At 36.7% G+C, this 19,114-nt stretch overlaps 1 protein-coding gene and 1 long non-coding RNA gene across 2 annotated transcripts; both read left to right on the plus strand.

The window, feature by feature from the left end:
- The first annotated feature begins 2,385 nt into the window (after positions 1-2,385).
- LOC126834160 (fatty acid synthase-like) lies at positions 2,386-13,020 on the plus strand. Its single transcript, XM_050565897.1, has 29 exons — positions 2,386-2,508; positions 2,598-2,809; positions 3,956-4,108; positions 4,191-4,364; positions 4,453-4,653; positions 4,735-4,973; positions 5,136-5,558; positions 5,652-5,777; positions 6,128-6,358; positions 6,438-6,627; positions 6,708-6,937; positions 7,015-7,152; positions 7,245-7,670; positions 7,776-7,884; positions 7,970-8,212; positions 8,308-8,472; positions 8,553-8,707; positions 8,835-8,981; positions 9,063-9,353; positions 9,439-9,629; positions 9,692-9,928; positions 9,993-10,116; positions 10,188-10,364; positions 10,437-10,616; positions 10,680-11,205; positions 11,304-11,551; positions 11,648-11,893; positions 12,300-12,513; positions 12,600-13,020. Exons 2-29 carry the CDS (start codon positions 2,632-2,634, stop codon positions 12,782-12,784), a joined length of 6,147 nt encoding a protein of 2,048 aa, XP_050421854.1. The 5' UTR covers positions 2,386-2,508; positions 2,598-2,631; the 3' UTR covers positions 12,785-13,020.
- Positions 13,021-18,433: 5,413 nt separating this feature from the next.
- LOC126834845 (uncharacterized) lies at positions 18,434-19,114 on the plus strand. Its single transcript, XR_007685111.1, has 3 exons — positions 18,434-18,502; positions 18,746-18,793; positions 18,944-19,114. It is a non-coding gene; the product is annotated as an uncharacterized LOC126834845 (long non-coding RNA).

Below are 19,114 nucleotides of genomic sequence, written 5' to 3' on the forward strand. Positions count from 1 at the left end.
TGGCTGAATGGCGATATAATAAATAATAACTATAGAGAATGGTGAGTTCAGTGTAATTATTATTATTAACTAAAATTTAATCCCCCCCCCCCCCAAAAAATATTGCTTTTTGACTTGAATATCAGTTAAATTGTACTCTGTCATTGGAAAAATTAAAAAAATGATGATTACACGAACTTTAGACTTGGTTTTATATTATGTTGACAATGAAATAATAATAGTAAAATTATTCTAGTTCCTGTAAGTAATTAATGTCAAACAATTTGTGATTACCTTTATCTATGGAGAGCGAGGGTTATTTTAAGTTGACAGTTTTGGCGAGGGCTGTAGCCCCCCCCCCCAGAATTTAAACCCTAGTCGCCCATATTGGGAGGGGGATACCAACCTTCCATTTTTTTAGTTTGTATTTTTCAAATTAATTTTTAAGCACTTTGACCAATGCCGTTAAGTCGTAGTTGGCCGATTGGAAAATGGAAAAACAAAATAAAAAAAATAATAATTGATTGTTTGTCGCCATAGTGTAGTTTTTTTATTTATCAGATTCGTTAAACAACAACAATAATAACAACAACGTACAACGGTCGTGCCGATTTGCCCAGCCTACAATGTCGGACGATTATTTAGTGTGTGAAAACTTGGAAAGTGGCGTGGCCGGCAGTCGTGTGGACATTGCGGAGTCCGTGGACGGCGGCGACCGGGAACGGCGGTCGGCAACGGCGTCGGTCGGCAACGACCAGAGCAGCACGTGCACGACGGCGGCCGACGATGGCAATGATAATAGTAATTATTGGATACCGAAGGGACGCAAAGACGCGGTAAAGGCGCTGTCCAAGATGCGTGTGGCGACCCTGAAAGCCATCAAAGGCCTGATCCTGGACGGAGTGCCGGCCGAGAGACGACGCGAAGTCGAACGACGGTACGCCAACATCTTGCGGCAAGTGGCCGACACCACGAGGGAAGTCGATTACGTTGGCCGGTTCGAAGACGACGAAGAGCTCGTCAAGGCCCTTTACACGAAGCTCTATTGGCTAGAAAACGAGTTCAACTCGACTCGCAACTTCCACCACGGACTCATATACGCGGCCAACGGCAGCAACCATGATAACACGGCGAATACTTGTCCAATAATTTGACACCGAAACGGGCAACATATAAGATTATGAGGTTAACCACTTTAAGAATAAATGTTTATCCCAAAATTGATCAGACACCTTATTATTGACACACCTGTAAACGGTTCATATAAATAAATCATTTTCATTTTTTGAAAACCTAATATTACTATAATTATTCGTTCCCCGGCCATAGAAGTTATAATATTAGCAAAATCGGATCTAAAACTAATCCCCTTAGAAGTTTATTTAAAGCATAAACATTAATGTCCTCGCAAACCCGTTTGGCAGGGATGAAAATTGGACATGTAAACAAACGTAAGGAAAAACAACAATTTTTTTTTTAACTCAATACAACGAACCGAGTGTAAACTAATCGTTCTTTCTTTTTAGTCAAAACTTATTATATACTTATTACAATGGTCAAAAGTAATATTTAATTATCGTGTGACTGGCGTATGTGCTTATATTATGTGTATTCTAAACAATTGTTTATTTCCACGTGTGTGTCAAGTTGTTCTGGCAAAACAACCTAAAGGTTTATTATTGAAGATAATACTTTAGTGGTATAAACCATTTAGGATATACCTATTTTATAGTTATAATAAAAAACAGTAAGAACCTAATCGCGGGTAGAAAAAAAACAACGTGTAAAACATAAATACACATTGTAGTTTGAAACGAAATATGTATGATATGTATGGAACAAAATACTCAGTTTTTCAGGAACGTGCACTGGTTAGGCTAGGTTGGTCTCGTTTATTACAAGAGTTTTTTTAATGATTTCGATTATGTTTTTTTTTTTTTGGGCTTTAGGTGGAAAATGTTACAATTATTAGTATAACATTTACTCTCGATGGTTTGAACAAAATATAATTATTAAATTTACAATATTTAGTAGATATTTAAAGAGTATATATTATATAATATTGATGTGCATAAAAATATTATTGTTTCCAAACGAAATTTTTGTACGGCTTTTTTAAATATTTAAAAAAAAATATCATACAAGTAAAATCAATGTCGCTGCATTTGCCGGGTGCGATAACACAGTTAACACCGCGTTAGAGGTGCCTGTGAGTGTCATGAAAGTTTATCGACGTGAAATTAATTTCGCTAATATCAATTATGTAACCATCTAAATGAATCCCGTAACGCTTTGCGTGGTCGGTAAAAAATAACGCGCACGTAACCAAAGCGAAAAAAAAAGAAAAAAAGTGCGCTTGTATTGAATAACCGACGACCGTGGTGACATTTGGTACACGATTGAAACGGTATTTAAACGGCTTGTCCTTTACCGGGTTGACTTTAGTAGTGCCATTTCGTATTGGGCGTGTAAAGTATTAACACATTTGTGTCGGTCAGTTAGCTGTTTACTATAAGTCAGTTTACTGTTGTAAGTAGCTGGTTGTTGGACATTGTTAAAGTTGTAGACATTTTGTTTTCGACGGAATAAAAAAATTTGTGCATCCGGTTGTTTTTTAGTTTTCGTTATCAAACTCTATAAAACAAAACAAAAATGGCACCGAACGCGGCACCAACTGTTGGGAGTCAACCGAAGTACTTCGAAGACGACGACGTCGTCATTTCCGGTATTTCCGGTCGGTTTCCCAACTGTGATACGTTCGAAGAGTTCAAACAGAAACTTTTCAACGGCAACGACATTCTGGCCGAAGGACAAAGCCGATGGCCCGAAGGTAACAGTCGCGTTTTAATTATTGCACTATTATTGGGCAAAATCGTTTTTTCACAATAATTAATTAATCAACCCTAAGCGGTGTTTATTATACTCGATACAATATTACTAGAAGACAAGAATATTGCGCTCATTGTGAAAATTCGTTGAAAATATTTTTGAATCGCTCAATTTGCTGATTGCTGTACTTTGGGGTTTATATTATCGAGCTGTATTAAAAAAAAAATATACTACATTTGGAAGCTAAATAAAAAAAAAAATACACTTATTCATTCTTCTGTAATGTTATAATAGTTAGTAATAGTATATTATTATTTTGTTCGATTGGTTCGACGCAATGGTCAGACTTCATTATTCTTATTGATATCATATTATTAATACTCTGCGAATAATGAATATTGATTAAATGTTCTTAGTCTTTGAAATGTCATTTATTTTGTAATTTTTTTTTTTTAATAAATATTTTACATTTCATGCGAATAAATATTTCTTGAACATATTCTTCTATATTAAGGGTATTTTTTTAGTGAAATTCGTTAAAAATAGAATTTAATAAAATAATTTAAATCGAACACGAGGTAAAAAATGTTTTTTTTTTAAAAGAAGTAATATAATTGGTATGCAATTGCAATTTGCAACTGTACACATAAATAGAAAACAAGTATTTTTACCCGTTTAATTGATGGTTAATAAATAATTAATAATTCGCAAAAGTAATAGTGTATGATTTAATTAGTTGATTATGGTTATAGTAGATATGGTTTAATCATTCATTTACAAGTCGAGTGATATTATTTTAATTTTACCTTTTCCTAAACAAAAAAGAAATTACAGCTCTAGCTGTGTTGATACTAAATAAATGTATGGTTATTTTATCAGTTAATTTATACTTGCGCGTTCTTTGGGGAAGTTAAAAATGTTTTGCCCGTTTACCATGAATTGCGATTGCCGTCTTATTAGAACCAATAGGACACAATCGTATTATTTACTGTCCTTGGTCTGTATACAAACGTTTACAGAACACATTTGTTTAAAGAAAATACTAACTAGATCTTGTTAATTTTACACAATCATTTCGTACCTTTTTGTGTACAGTTTTTCCTACTTTTTTTTATCTCCTTTTAAATCACAACATTTTACCGTTTAGGCACTCACGGAGCCGTCACGAAAATCGGAACCGTCAGCGGTTTGTCGAAATTCGATTCGACCTTTTTCGGTGTACATCCGAAGTTGGCCGACAGAATGGATCCGCAGATCCGTGTGATGTTGGAGAGCACTTACGAGGCTTTCGTGGACGCCGGTGTGTATACTTTTTTTTGTTTAGCACGCCACACAAAAAGGGATTTTTTTTTTTTGGTCAACCCGACATTTGTTTGTTCCAGGAGTGAACCCCACGTCTCTGAGGGGTTCGAAGACCGCGGTGGTCGTGGCCACCACCAACAACGATTCGGCCGATTGGTGGTCCGCCGATCCCGACCGCGTTAACGGTTACGAATTTTTGGGCTGCACCAGGACCATGTTTCCCAACAGGATCTCGTACTCGTTCGACTTGAAAGGTTTGTGTGTCAGGAGCGCCCCCATGTTGCTGGACGTGACTGCAGTCGGTCGGATTTAAAATGTTTTTCTCTGCAAATTTTCTCCCAGGTCCTAGCTATTCGATCGACACCGGCTCTTCCAGCAGCATGCTCGCCTTTGAGCACGCCTACAGGATGATCAAGACCGGCGTGGCCGACGGCGTCGTGGTGGGAGGTTGCTCGTTGCTGCTGAACCCCGTGTTGTCGGTGATGTTGCAAAAGCTCAACGCCATTGACCCGGAAGGAAAAAGCAGACCGTTCGACGCTAGCGGTAAGCACAGTCCAAATCATTGGTTGACGCCAACACATTTGGCAGCTGACGGGATACAACATTTTCACTGTCATGTTTCAGGCCAAGGATTTGCACGGACCGACGCCATTGTGACGGTGTACTTGCAACGAGCGAAAAATGCAAAACGCGTTTACGCCACCGCTCTAAATGCCTGCGCCAACACGGAGGGTTTCCGTTTGGAAGGTGCTACCTACCAATCCAACGTCCAACAAATCGAATTGTTCAAGGAAGTGCTGGGCAACACCAAACTCAGCCCAGACGACGTGGTGTACGTCGAAAGTAGCGCATGTGGCGATCAGGTAATTGCTTCAAGTTATCAAAAAAAAGCCCGTGACGTCAATGTCTCGATTCTGACAGACTGCCATTCCTCGTTCAGTAAAACATATCTCCCCGAAACAAGCCTTAGTAGTTTAGTAGAGTAAATACATATTTAATAATTGATCGAAATTCAATTCCATTAGTTTGGCGACGCTCAGGAACTCAACGCAGTCACAGAGGTTTACTGTAAGAACCGTTCGAAGCCGCTGTTGATCGGTTCCGTCAAGTCCAATATTGGCGATGGCGAACCGGCTTCCGGAATCTGCTCGGTCGTGAAAACCGTGTTAGCCATGGAGTACCAAGAAATTCCTCCGACCCTCAACTACAGCTCTCCGAATCCCCAAGTGCCAGCTCTCAAGGACGGCAGGCTTCAGGTGGTCAGCAAATCGCTACCGTGGAAAGGCGGTGTTGCCGCAGTGAACTCTGTGGGAATCGGCGGAGTAAACGCCCACGCCCTATTAAAATCCAGTGGCAAAGAAAAGAAACCTCTACCGCAAGATGCTATTCCTCGCGTAGTAGTAGCGTCAGCAAGAACCGAGAGTGCGATTAACTACATGTTGAACAGAGTGTGTACAATAGATTATAATATATCGTTTTTGCCTACTGCACTCGTTGTAAATAAACGTTATTGAGACATTGCATTATATTTTATTTTACAGGTTGAATCCGCCCCAAAGGATCCCGAGTTCTATGGTCTCTTGTATGGAGTTCAAAGCGAAAATATTCCTGGACATAATTTCAGAGGATACAGCATTCTTGGCGAACAAGACAACCGAGAAATCGCCGTGAGTCAATTGACTTGTTATTTTTTTTACACATACATTCATACAGTTTTATCTAGCATTATATTTAATATCCGATTACTATGGACCTAACACATGTATCAATAACTAGGTAGAACTGGCTGAATGTATTATAATTATAGACACTTAATGGATCTAGAAATAGTCATAAATTTAGGGAAAGAAGTTTCAGTTTTTACACTAAACAAAAAAACTAAATAAAACAAAACAAATCGTAGTAGAGCCTACAAAACATATTTCAAGTACAATATAAATTGAGCCAAAAAGCTTATCCTTGGGGTCGTAGTGTTGGTTCAAAGATTACTGATAATTAAAATATAAATTGTATCCAGGTTATCGGAGCGGGTAAGCGTCAGGTATGGTACGTATTTTCGGGTATGGGAAGTCAATGGACCGGTATGGGCCGGGATCTTTTGGCGTTACCTCCTTTCCAAAAGTCGATTGAAAATACCGCAAACACCTTGAAATCACTCGGATTGGATTTGTATGCCATTTTCAACTCAAACGACAAAACCGTTTTCGATAACGTACTGAACTCGTTTGTTGGAATCGCCGCCATACAAGTAAGTTGGCGAAACAATATTATAATCTATACCAAAGAAAATATATTATGTTACCGTTGCTAATACACATCACTTGTAGATCGCTTTGGTGGATGTGCTGAGTGCAGTGGGAATCACGCCCGACGGAATCGTCGGACACTCTGTTGGTGAATTGGCCTGTGCGTATGCTGACGGTACACTGACCGCAGAACAAACCATAATCGTGGCATACTGGAGAGGACGCAGTTTGCTGGACTTGAACTTGCCACCCGGAGCCATGGCTGCTGTCGGTAAGTACACGAGACGGTGGTTGATTTTTGAATGTCTGACACGAAACACTCACAAACCGCCCGTTAAACGAAACACACAGGTTTGTCGTGGGAAGAAGCGAACGCCAGGGTTCCCGCAGATATCGCAGTCGCCTGTCACAACAGCGAGGACGGTGTCACCATCTCCGGACCTCCAGACTCTATAGCTAAATTCGTGGCCAAACTAAAATCCGAAGGAGTGTTTGCGCGGGAAGTGAACAGCTCCGGGGTGGCTTTCCATTCGTGGTACATAGCTGCTGCCGGGCCAGTGTTCAAGGAAAAAGTCGCGGGAGTACGTGTCTCGTTTGTTATCGAAATGAAAACTGTACAAAAAAAAAATTAACTTTAACTTAAACATCTCGATTACAGATCATATCCGACCCGAAACCGAGATCTACCAGATGGATAAGTACGTCCATTCCGGAATCCAAGTGGAACGAACCGTTGGCGCAGTTTTCATCCGTAGCTTACCACGTCAACAACTTGGTGTCTCCCGTTTTGTTCAACGTGAGTTATGCGCTGAATACAGAATGTATTTGCATTTTTTTTTTTTTTTTGTATTGATTTTTTCTTATAATTCGATGGGGGTTTTTTTATAGAGCGCGTTAAAACACGTGCCCGACAACTCGGTTGTAATCGAAATCGCACCGCACGCACTTCTCCAGGCTATTTTGAAGCCCAGCGTTGGCTCGAACTGCACCCACGTGGGTTTGGTGCGAAGAAACCAATCGTCCGTGTCGAACTTGTTGTCCAGCATAGGCAGACTCTTCAACGCCGGACTACAACCGAAATTGGAAAACCTTTACCCCGCAATAGACTACCCGGTGTCCAGGGGCACTCCGTCTCTCCAACCGCTGGTCGAATGGGACCACTCCAACGACTGGCACGTGTGCAATTTCATCGAAACCGAAACTTCCGCTTCCGGAGAAGTCATACTGGACATTGACGTGGAAAAAGATTCGTACAGTTACTTGAAAGGAACGTTCATCGATGGCGTCCAAGTCCTTCCGTACGCATCGTACCTGGTGAGTTTGAAAAACACAAATACACACCAAAAAAACCAGTAGCATCTCTGCTCGGCATCGAAGCTAAAATTCGACGACAATATGACCGTTTGTTTTTTTCGGCAGACATTCGTTTGGAACGCTTTAGCCAAGTTACAGCTCAGCTCGATCGACAAACTCCCGGTGGTGTTTGAAAACGTTCAATTCTTCAAAGCCACACCCATTCCGGCAAACGGTTAGATAGAGTTTATTATTATTTTGCAAAAGCCCTCGGAGTCACCCCTCTAATCGGTATACTTATTTTGATATTTTTCGAGCAGGACAACTCACGTTCAAAATCAACATTCTGGAAGGAACCGGCGAGTTCGAAGTCCGGCAATCCGATTCAGTTGTCGTTTCCGGTTTCGTTAAGATACCGACGACCGACGAACAGCTTCAACTCTCCGAAGTGAAATCCTACGATGCAGATCAATTGTCGTCCGCCGACATTTACAAAGACCTTTCTTTTAAGGGATACAAGTACGGCAAAAGTTTCCAAGGATTAAACACAGCTAGCAACAACGGTATGGAGCATTTTGTGTTGTGATTTTTAGTTGTTTTTGTGTTGTCTGTGAAAGGACATTACAAATTTAACGACTGTGTATAATGATTCTTATAGGAAACAGCGGTAGTATAGCTTTCGACGGAAAATGGGCTCCGTTCCTAGAATCGTTGTTCCAGTTGCACCTGTTAAATCTCGACACGAGAGATTTCTACGCTATCAAATACATATACAAACTGACCATCAACCCGGAAAAACAATATCAAGCCGTAACGGCTAAAGGTAATAATTGTTATGAATACAGCCAATACGAGAAAATATGCACTTTATGTGGTGATAACTGACAATGGTTTTCTATACAGGAGCATCTTTCAGCGTTTACCAAAATATCGGTATCATAAAAACTGCAGGAATCGAGATTAGAGACATCAGATCAACATTGGTGCCAGTGCGCAAAGAATTGCAACAAGACTTTGATTTAGAATCGTATGCATTCGTACCGTTTGTATCCGAAGAGGTAGGTTATATGCGTGTATTGGTATTAAATTTGTATATTTAAAAATATTATGTTTTTCTTGTATTTACACAATAAAAACCTCTTATTTGCGCTTATTCTAAACGGTCGCACTATTTACTTGCTTTAGGCAATCAGTGAACCACTTAATTTGATCGTACAAATCGTACTGGACAATGCCAATGGACCGTTAGCCGTCGCCGAAGCAGTGACAGTTCAGCACGAGCTTTTAATCTTGCAAGTTTTGAACTTAATTGGATCTAGATCTTCAGCGCCGGTAAGACTATATTATATTTTTATACATTTACTACTCTAATAAACGGGTTTTTAAATGTTGTGTTATGGATATATATATCAGGTCAGCTACAGTGTGTACGCCAAGGACACCAGCAGTTACAAACCCAATGAGTCAGTATCGTACGTTGAAAAAGATGTCACTTCCAGTGCCGTCAATGAGCCTGCAAACTTTGTACTAGCTTATGGCGCTATTGGCAATCAGAATGCGTTTAACAACATATTGGCTGGCGTTAAGGATGGCGGTTTCTTACTCACGGTCGAACATGGTTTTGATTCAAAATTCAGACAGATCGGATTAGATGTCGTGGCCCAATACTCGGATGGTCACAACACGTTTGTACTATTGAAAAAGGTAAACAAAAGCTCTTGAAACATAACTCATTCAACGAATTCGAGAATTTTTAAATATATGTTTAATTTGTTTTTTTTTTATGAAGAACTCGGCTTCATCAAACCCGATCGTCTTACCAATTGGATCTTCATTTTCTTGGGTAGAATCTTTGAAATTGAATCTGAAAAACCCCTCCAGCAGCAATAAAGACGTCTTGTTAGTGAGTCAAAATTTGGACTTTGGTGCGATCGAGTTGGCAAAGAGTTTAAGACAAGAGCCTAATGGTCAATATGTCAGGTAAGAGTGTTAGCTTATTCTTAAATGTTTAACGGTACTATCGGTGGTGTTTCTGTTGTTAGATGTGTGTCGATTAAGGATAACAAAGCTCCGGCTTTCTCTCTGTCGGCTCCATTATATCAAGAACAAATAAAGAAAGGATTGGCCATTAATGTGTTCAAAAACGGAACGTGGGGTACATTAGTGTTCGTTCCCTTTAAACCAACCAAAGTCCAAGTCGAACATGCATTCATCAATACGTCGAAAGTAGGCGACATCAGTAGCTTGCAGTATATCGAAGGAAAACTGTCTAACTTCAAGTACATCAGTTTCTCCATCATCGTTATGTACATTCAACTTATGAAAATTAATTTTATTCCACAGCGCCAAGGAATATCCAGACTACAAATTGTGTTACCCATACTATGTTCCACTCAATGGATTGGATGTGAAATTCGCCAACGGAGGTTTGCCGTACAACGGCCTAGCTGGAGATATAGCTCAGCAGGTAACAAGACTTGATAAGTAATAAAATGGTCCGTATGGAATCTCTTAACAATTATACCGATGTCATTTTAGGGAAGTTATCTCGGTATGGAATTTTCTGGACGCGATGCCAGCGGCAAAAGAGTGATTGGTTTGGTGCCGGGTGGTGCTTTAGCCACATCGGTGTTGGTACACAAAGACCTCGTTTGGCAAATACCCGACGAATGGACCCTGGAAGAGGCTTCCTCGGTGCCGAGAGTTTACAGTCTGGTAATTTTCGCTGTTATTGATTTATGTTTTCCCGGGTTTTTTTTTTATCGCAATGTCTATTGTCGGATACAGGCCTACTATGCGTTAGTGGTAAGAGGAAATATACAGTCTGGCGAATCAATGTACGTGCACGCAGGAGCCAGTGGAATCAGCACCGCTGCCATAGCCGTCGCTCTGGAATTAGGAGTCACCCCTTACGTCGGAGTGTTTAACCGGGAACAGAAACAATTCCTGAAATCACGATTCCCCCAAGTAAAAATCAAAACTCTTTTGCCTTTTTATTTTTATACACGTTAAAAATTGTGTCCGTTGCAGTTGAACGACGACAGCTTTGCCAACTTGGCCGACAACGGAGGATTCGAACAGCACCTTCTGGAACAGACGCAAGGACGGGGAGTGGATCTGATTTTCGACACGTACACGGTTATCAACAAGCGTCAAGAGTTTGTAAACGCTTTGGCCGAGTACGGCCGGCTAGTCGAGTTTGAGGTGGTCGTACCCGTTTCCGATTCGCTGGGAGTGTCCGGCAATTTGAAAAGCATATCGTTCAACAAAATTTCCCTCGGCTCCATCCATTTCTCGCCGTCTGAAATCAAGTACATACAACGTTTGGTCGACCAGGGCATCAAGAACAAAAACGTACAGCCTCTGTCCACCACCGTCTTCTCGGTGAACAACGTGGAAGAAGCGTTCAAATTCACTGTGTGCGGCAGCTACTTAGGACGGGTCGTTGTCCAAATCAGGGACGAAGAAGATAAGAAAACTACAGTGCCGACCAAACAGCTAGTCTCGGCGTTACCCAAATCGTTCTTTTCGCCAGAAAAATCATTTATTATCAGCGGTAAATCGATCAAATAATACACATAGTAACAAACATATTTTATACTTAATGTTGAAAACAAACTAATGCTAGCTGTATTTACATTTAACGTGTGTTAGGCGACGACGACAGTCTAAGTTTAGAACTTATTCAATACTTGGCGTCCAGGGGGGCCCGCAAGTTCGTTTTGGTGTCCAAAAGCAAATCGTCATCCGGTTTCAAAAACTTAGTACTCAGACGTTTGAAGAGCAAGAACGTGACGGTCGCGACAACCGTAGCAGACCCTTCGATTGTGAAAGGCGCCGAAGATGTATTCAGAGAAGCGTTAGCACTAGGGCCGGTCGGTGGAATTTATCAAATCAGCAATGTAAGAGTGATCCGAGTAGTAGAACATTTTAAAATATACATTTTTTTTTTCAAAAGTTAACCGTGCTTTTTATTTTTACCATTATTGATATTACAGGGCCCGACTAGTGGCTTATTACAATCTCTGAACGAAAACGATTTCGTTTCGGCCAACAACAGCGTGACCGAAGCTACCGCCAATTTCGACACTCTGAGCAGGAAGTTATGTCCCCAGTTGGAGTATTTCGTCGTCTTGGCTCCAAGTATTGCTTCTCGAGGAGCTATTTCCAAATCGAATTACGTCTATGCCAATGCGAACCTCGCCAAAATCGCCGAAATCCGAAAGATTTCCGGATACCCAGCGGTAAGTGTGATAATATAATTCGAAACGTGTAGTTCCTATCTTCTTCTTCTTCTTCACCCTCGCCTTACGCTCCCAACTACATGGGATCAGCCACTCTAGTCCTACACCCCCATAGAGCTAAATCTTCTACATCTCGTTTAATCACCCCAGCTATGCTCACATGACTCTCTACTCCGTCTATACATCTTTTCTTCGGCCTTCCTCTTCCTCTCGTTCCCTCTACATTCAACTTTATAACAACTCTCATTGCCTCTGCCTCATCTCCCGTCATAACATGACCGTACCGTCTCAACCAGTTCTCTCTCATTTTCCCTACAATTGATGCAGCTCCTAGACTCCTATGTATTCATTTCTTATTATCTCTATTTTATTTCCTATGACATGTTATATTATTATCCAACGCCAGGTTGTCGTGGAATACGGTGCTGTAGATAGCTGCCCCGAATCCTTCAACAGTCCAGCATTCGCCGTTCAACCAGTAACGTCAGCGCTCAGCATTCTGGACAGCGTTACCAGACAAAGCCAATATTCTGTAGTGTCATCGACAAAATTCAGCGGCCAAAACGACGAAGCTTCAGACGCCGCATCTCCCGTTCTTCTAGCAATCGCTAAGCTTTTCGGTAATTTCATTTGTCTATAAATGTCCTCAATTTTTTTTTACACCGAACACTAGTAATTACCTGTGATATTTTTTTTCTCCTCATAGGATACAACGCCGTTTCTGACGTAGAGCAAACATTTACACTCGCTCAACTTGGGTTCGACACCCTTTTGGGACCACGAATTCAAGAAACAATTCAACAACAGACCAACTTGTTTATCAACATTGAAGAGTTAAGACTTTTGTCATTCCCGGTTCTTCGAGCTAAAATTAATGCTTACCTAGCTTAAAAAATACATATTGTGTTAGTACGATAGTTTATTTAATCGAATGTTATAAAATACCGTCATGTGTTTTTAGAAATTCAAGTAAATTGTTTAAAACTAAAAATGTATTATATATATAATATATTTATATATATTTCTGACGTTAGGAGCAAATAAAATTTAGTATATAAATAATTAATTGTCATGATTATTTTCCGAAGTAAAGTGTTGTTAAATAAAGTATACACGTTCAGAATGTATATCATATTTAAGTTTTTACTTGGTCTCTAATAAAATATTACCTGGACCGGCGCTAGGCAATTTTTCAATCTAGTAAAACTTCAATTTAGCCACCTTTTCAATTATTAATTTATAAAAATGTTAAATTTGTAAAAAAAAAAATATACCTATATTGCTTATGCCTCGTGCCGGCCCTGAATATTATCTTTACACTATTGAACTACCTACTATAATATTGATCACAACGTTTGTCAAACTTAATACTGATGTAAGTATTGTCTATGATTTCATATGACGCAGTGTTTATATTTTAACGTGATTAACATAATTTTAGTCTAAGTAACCATACAAAACCATCATAATATTATTCTCTTTTATCGTGTCCGGTGCTGGACTTTATTGATATTTATTATAGATAAAATAAATTAAATATACATTAAAAAAAAATTAGTAAAATATAAACAGTGTTTAAAACATAATAAAGAATTTTAAATATTTTGCTCGAGCCAATGGGTAGCTGCTGATATTATAGCAGTTACATTGTCAAGCGCAATGATAGGTCTGTAGGTGTTCATCGGATCGGCACTCGCCGCATTCACCTGTGTCCGGTCCTTCTGTTATCCCCATTTTACTGTGTTAACTCTTGTCTTGGCTACTGCAGCTTTTAGCCTATTTATCGTTTTCCATGTGGGCCATGGTAGGTTTCGGCCTGACAGGTGTTTCAGCTTGCAGCTCTTCTCTCCATTTATGTAGTCGGAGCTGGTTAGGGGTATCCTGGATTTGGGGTGCCAATGGTCTATAGTTTGTTTTGTTTTTTCAATGCACGTGGCCACATATCTCCGTACTGCTGGTGGAGCTATCGTCGCTAATGAATAGATATATTTTAATGGCATAGCTTCGAGGCATCCAGTTATCAACCTACAAGTTTCATTTAGTGCCGTATCGACGTGTTTAGTATGTTTTAATTGGTTCCATAATGAGCAAGCGCATTCGCCAGTGGAGAAACAAAGTGCTATCCCAGTAGTTCGGATATTATTATTCATTATTACATTTTTTTATAGTATTATATTAACAATGTATTATATTAAAATATAATTTAAATAAAAAATGTATTAATTACTAAAGGTTTACATTCGTAGAACAGGACTTTTAAATTCGATGAAAATTAGCACATTTGCAATTTTACATTTTATAATAGTTTGTATAATGTATAGCTAGAAATAAATAATAATAATTTTGATATAATTTGTCACATATTGCAAGCACTCGTTAAATGTATAACGAAAAAAAACGTGTACACGGTGCATTCACCGTATAACACTATCTATATTCTGGATTCATTTAACATGGCGTTTTCTTAGTATATATAATCATTGAGTTATATACACACATACATTTTAAAGTAAAATTTAAAAAGCACATCAGTTTCAGATGTAGAGAACTAGAACTAGCTATTGTTAAAGTTATATAATCAAAATATTCTAAATCCTAAATAGATACAAACAAAATTTCTTTTCCAACCAAGAAAAATAGTATTTTACGTTTTTTTTTTGTACTTTGAATTCATATTTTTTCTACCAAATAATAAGTACAATCGATAAAAATATTTTATTTGCAAGAATATATTCGTACAATATGTTGTTGTTAAACACAATGAATTTAGTTTTAGACCAATTACTTGTCGGTTATCATCAGAAAAGTCATTAAACGTTAATAAATCTCTATTTACAGTACTGTTAGTGTAGGATGTAAGTAGGTACTATGAAACTACCGTTTTTGAATAATGCTCACGAAACCCTCTATTTTTTTTTTTTTTTTTACTAAATAAAGTTTAAGTACAAAAGACAAAATATGAGAGCAAAAAAGATAATCAATCCGGACTTATTTATTGTTTTGACCTTAAAAGTTACAACTAATAACAGGCACTAATAATTGACGTAACTTTAATACAATATTCATGGGCCCTTTCCACTATAGCAAAAAAATTAACACCTATTGAATTGGGGTAAGTGGACATAATGGAAAAAACCATAAGTTAGATGCTTAAAATACGATTGAAAGTTAAACATCCCACTCATAACAGTTATGAGTGGGATGTTTAACATATTGATTAATGTCGAAGCGCATAACAATTAAAAATATATATGTAAAGTCATTACATTTAATGTAATATAAATCTAATACTTTGAATTTGTTTTTTATCTTATACGGTAATATGAAAACATTCTCATTTTTTTGACCTAGATAAGCTTCGCTTTGCACTGTACCCTATTTGCAGGTATTGACGAAAAAAGAAAGCAAGCTGTACACATACAAGGAAATTCAGCCGGTAGCAAAAAGTTGTCAACAACAATGAATTTTTTTTTTACGTTTTACGGTAATATGAAAACATTTTCATTTTTTTGACCTAGATAAGCTTCGCTTTGCAGTGTAACCTATTTGCAAGTATTGATGAAAAAAGAAAGCAAGCTGTACACACACACAAGGAAGTTCAGCCGCTAGCAGCAAAAGTTGTCAACAACAATGAATTTTGCTAAGTCGTAAGCCGAATTGAATTTTGTAATTTTTATCGCCAAAACAATATTATAGCAGCACTAATTGTTGGATAAAATCTATTGATAAATCAACACTATAATGGTTCGATAATTATTATGTCAAGGGAACGAAAATGTATTGGTGTTTTAAAATATTTTCAAAACGCAAAATGTATGTAATAATCAGTCATATTTCCAAATTAGTTCATCTAAAAGTTTGAGAGTATGTATTTTTGGTAAAATTTTGGTTTCTAAACCCACGATATTTTTTTAGCCGCTAAACCAATTTCTCCGTGTAGCAAGTCCATTGATAAGAAGTTTTACCTAAAAAATATTTAACTGGACAAAACAATTAAAAAGTTCACCCATAATTTTGTTTACTAAGGCTGACCTAGTTGACAAAAATAACTATAGTATTCGTATCCACTAAAATGTAGTGCCTCTAAGATAAATGTTTAAACAAAAATGAGGATTTAGGTCGCTGTTGATTTTCAATATTATTCTACAGGCTATGCTATGGTTTTATGAATCGTAAACAGTATCAAGTCAAACAAAAAATCGAACACGAAAACATATTTAAACTAATGCCTGTATATTTTATCGACGGCATAGCGCACAAATGTCACATGTTATGAGTGTATAGCGAATATTTATCCTGCTAAAGGCCGGATTCGTTTGTTGCGAGCTTAAGTTTACAAAAAATTATGCGAATCGTTCAAAATTGCAAAAACATCAATAACATTGTGACACAAATACTTATCATTGATAGCTACAATATTGCTTTGTGTTTTGCGTTGATGAATAAAACGAAAAATAATAAAACATTGGAAAACAAACCTAACCTAATTCAATACAAAGTTGCCCGCAATGTTTTTGCTATACCCGATCCGCGATAAATCTATGTAGGTTAAACAAAAAACGTTTTCTTTAAACAAATAAGATCTAAGGAAACAAAACATGTAGTTTTTAGTATTTAAGCAAGTTAAAACAGGAAGAAAAAAATAATACCTACTAGTGTACAACTTTCTTCTACACCCAAACGACAGTCTAGTTTATATATTCGTACTATTCAAAATGCGGGTTTTATACGTTGTAATGTTGCTCTTAGCAATGTTAACAAAGTACTCAGGTATTTATGTATAATAATCATTTTTCAAGTTTTGTACAAATATTAACCACCAAAACGTTAATAATTTCATTACTCACCACTAACCATTTTTTTTTTCAGAGGCACCCTCACCGGATGACGATGGTGAGTTATTTTTAACGTTATTTTTATTATAATGATTTTATTTAGGTGAATTTTTATGATCATTTTCTTTATTTAACATATGTTGTGTGGTGTTAAAAATGATGAGAATTGGCTTCATACCAACAAAACTTTGTTTTAATTGTCCAAAGAATATGTCAGGGGTACCTACTGAAATGTAATCGTGTTTTTAAATATTTTTAATACGCAAATATATAATAGTCAGAGTCATATTCCCAACTTAGTTTATCAAAAAGTTAAGGAGTATTCCATTTAGTTTCTTTCATTCGCAAACGATAACCATTGGAAAAATATTAACCACAAAAATATAACAATTTATTATTACTTATCACTATCCTATTGTTTTTTAGATAAAGCTGAGGCTGACAGATTAGGTGAGTTATTTGCATTGTTTAACACTAAAATCTAACCATACAAATCATTCCAAAGCATACACTCGAGTAATTCAAAAGAATATTATTTTTAAATGAACTATCAACAAGTCACACATCTTTTAAAACTAAATAAATTTGTATAGCATTTATAATATACATAATTAATGCCTCATCATTCAGTATATGTGTTATATTAAATTTAGTGTTAAATTACACTTTTGACGAAATTATCATCACTGCCTTTCAATTATTTTTACTGAATACAAAATATTTAGTTTACACACAGTACACTATCATATTATGTATAAGCTATATGTATATGTAGTCTAAATATAATTATAATATATACAAAATATACAGTTTATCATTACCAACAAAACGAGAGTGAATAACATACTACAAATGTACACAGTACACTATAATAATATGTTTAAACTATATGCATGTACGTATAATAAAAGGAACGTAAATATATATAAATATATATATTTTTTTTTTTAATATTACAGCAACGTCGAACCCAAGATACAATCTGCCAAACCCGTACCAGGTGGCAGGTAAGACTTTGTTATTAAACTTAGTGTTAAATTTTCACTGGTCAATAACCAATTTTGAGTCATTAGATACTAATTAAATTATTAGAGTTTAAATAAAATCATTTTTAGAGTTTTGTACCACTTACATATTGACCACCGAAATATGAACATTTATAATTTTATACTTACCACTACCAATTTTTTTACAGCGGCCAATTGGGCTGGGCAAAGTGAGTTTTTTTCAATGTTTTACTAAAAATAAAAGCATACAATTTTTTTCAAAGCATACATTTCTTAAACATAAATAAATGTTTATAGCATTTATAATATGCCTCATCCTGCAGAATTTCATGACCTACCTGGTTTTTTAAAATACTTACTAAAAAAAATAGCCTATGTAAAGCCGTTTTGATTTTTTATAAAACTTAATATAATTTTTTTTAGCCAAAAGTTATATTAAAGGGGGGGGGGGTTAAATATTAAAACTTAGACGGTAACGTACACATTTGAATCGTTTTGCGTTCCATTAAATTTAGAGCTAAATTAAGCTTTTGTCTAAATTATCTTTACTACTTAACAAAACGAGAGTTAATAACTTACTACAAATGTACACAATACACTCTAATATTATGTATAAAATAATGTATTCAAGACGAATAAAAGGAACCTATATATTTATATACAGATAGATTGATACGTATTTATTTTAAATATTACAGCACCTAAACCAAAATCTATATTTAGTAAACTACCACTACCACCACCGCCCAAGACGTCATAAGCGGCAGGTTAGACTATTTTATTATACTTAGAGTTAAGTTTTATATTTGATTAAATTAGGTTCACTATTTAACTTTCAGTTATTTTTACTGAATATAAAATATACAGTTTATCATAACCAACAAAACGAGAGTTAATAACATACTACAAATGTACACAGTACACTATAATATTATGTTTAAACTATATGTATGTACGTATAATAAAAGGAACGTAAATATATAAATATTTTTTTATTTAAAATATTACAGCAGCGGTGAACCCAAGATACGGACTACCACACCCAAACCATGTGGCAGGTTAGACTATGTTATTAAACTTAGAGTTACATTTGGTTAATAACCTACTACAAATGTACACAGCACACTATCACATTATGTACAAATTATAAGTGAGTAAAACAGGAGGAATCTTAATAAAATAATAATTTTTTTTTTTAAACATTTCAGGAAAGTCATCATATCCTATAAGCGCCAGCAACACCGTTCAATCGCCAAACGGCTAGTCTATGTTCATCCATTCATTCAATAAAAATTATATAAAGCATAATCTTAACTATTTTTAAAATAGCACTTCACGTTGTTAATGTTCTCACCACGTACAAAAAAAAAATCACAATA

This window comes from Adelges cooleyi, unplaced genomic scaffold (genome assembly GCF_023614345.1).
Source record: "Adelges cooleyi isolate 19-005CV unplaced genomic scaffold, UGA_ACOO_1.1 ACOO_flye_CR_arks_rails_tigmint_CR_PRNA_21, whole genome shotgun sequence".
Taxonomy (NCBI): Eukaryota; Metazoa; Arthropoda; class Insecta; order Hemiptera; family Adelgidae; genus Adelges; species Adelges cooleyi.

Excerpts from the sequence above, each read along its gene's own strand:
- LOC126834160 (XM_050565897.1), top strand. The coding sequence starts at position 2,632 with ATGGCACCGAACGCGGCACCAACTGTTGGGAGTCAACCGAAGTACTTC. Across the intron at positions 8,213-8,307 it reads AAACACAGCTAGCAACAACG|GAAACAGCGGTAGTATAGCT; the intron begins GTATGGAGCATT and ends TGATTCTTATAG. Across the intron at positions 10,365-10,436 it reads TGCCGAGAGTTTACAGTCTG|GCCTACTATGCGTTAGTGGT; the intron begins GTAATTTTCGCT and ends TGTCGGATACAG.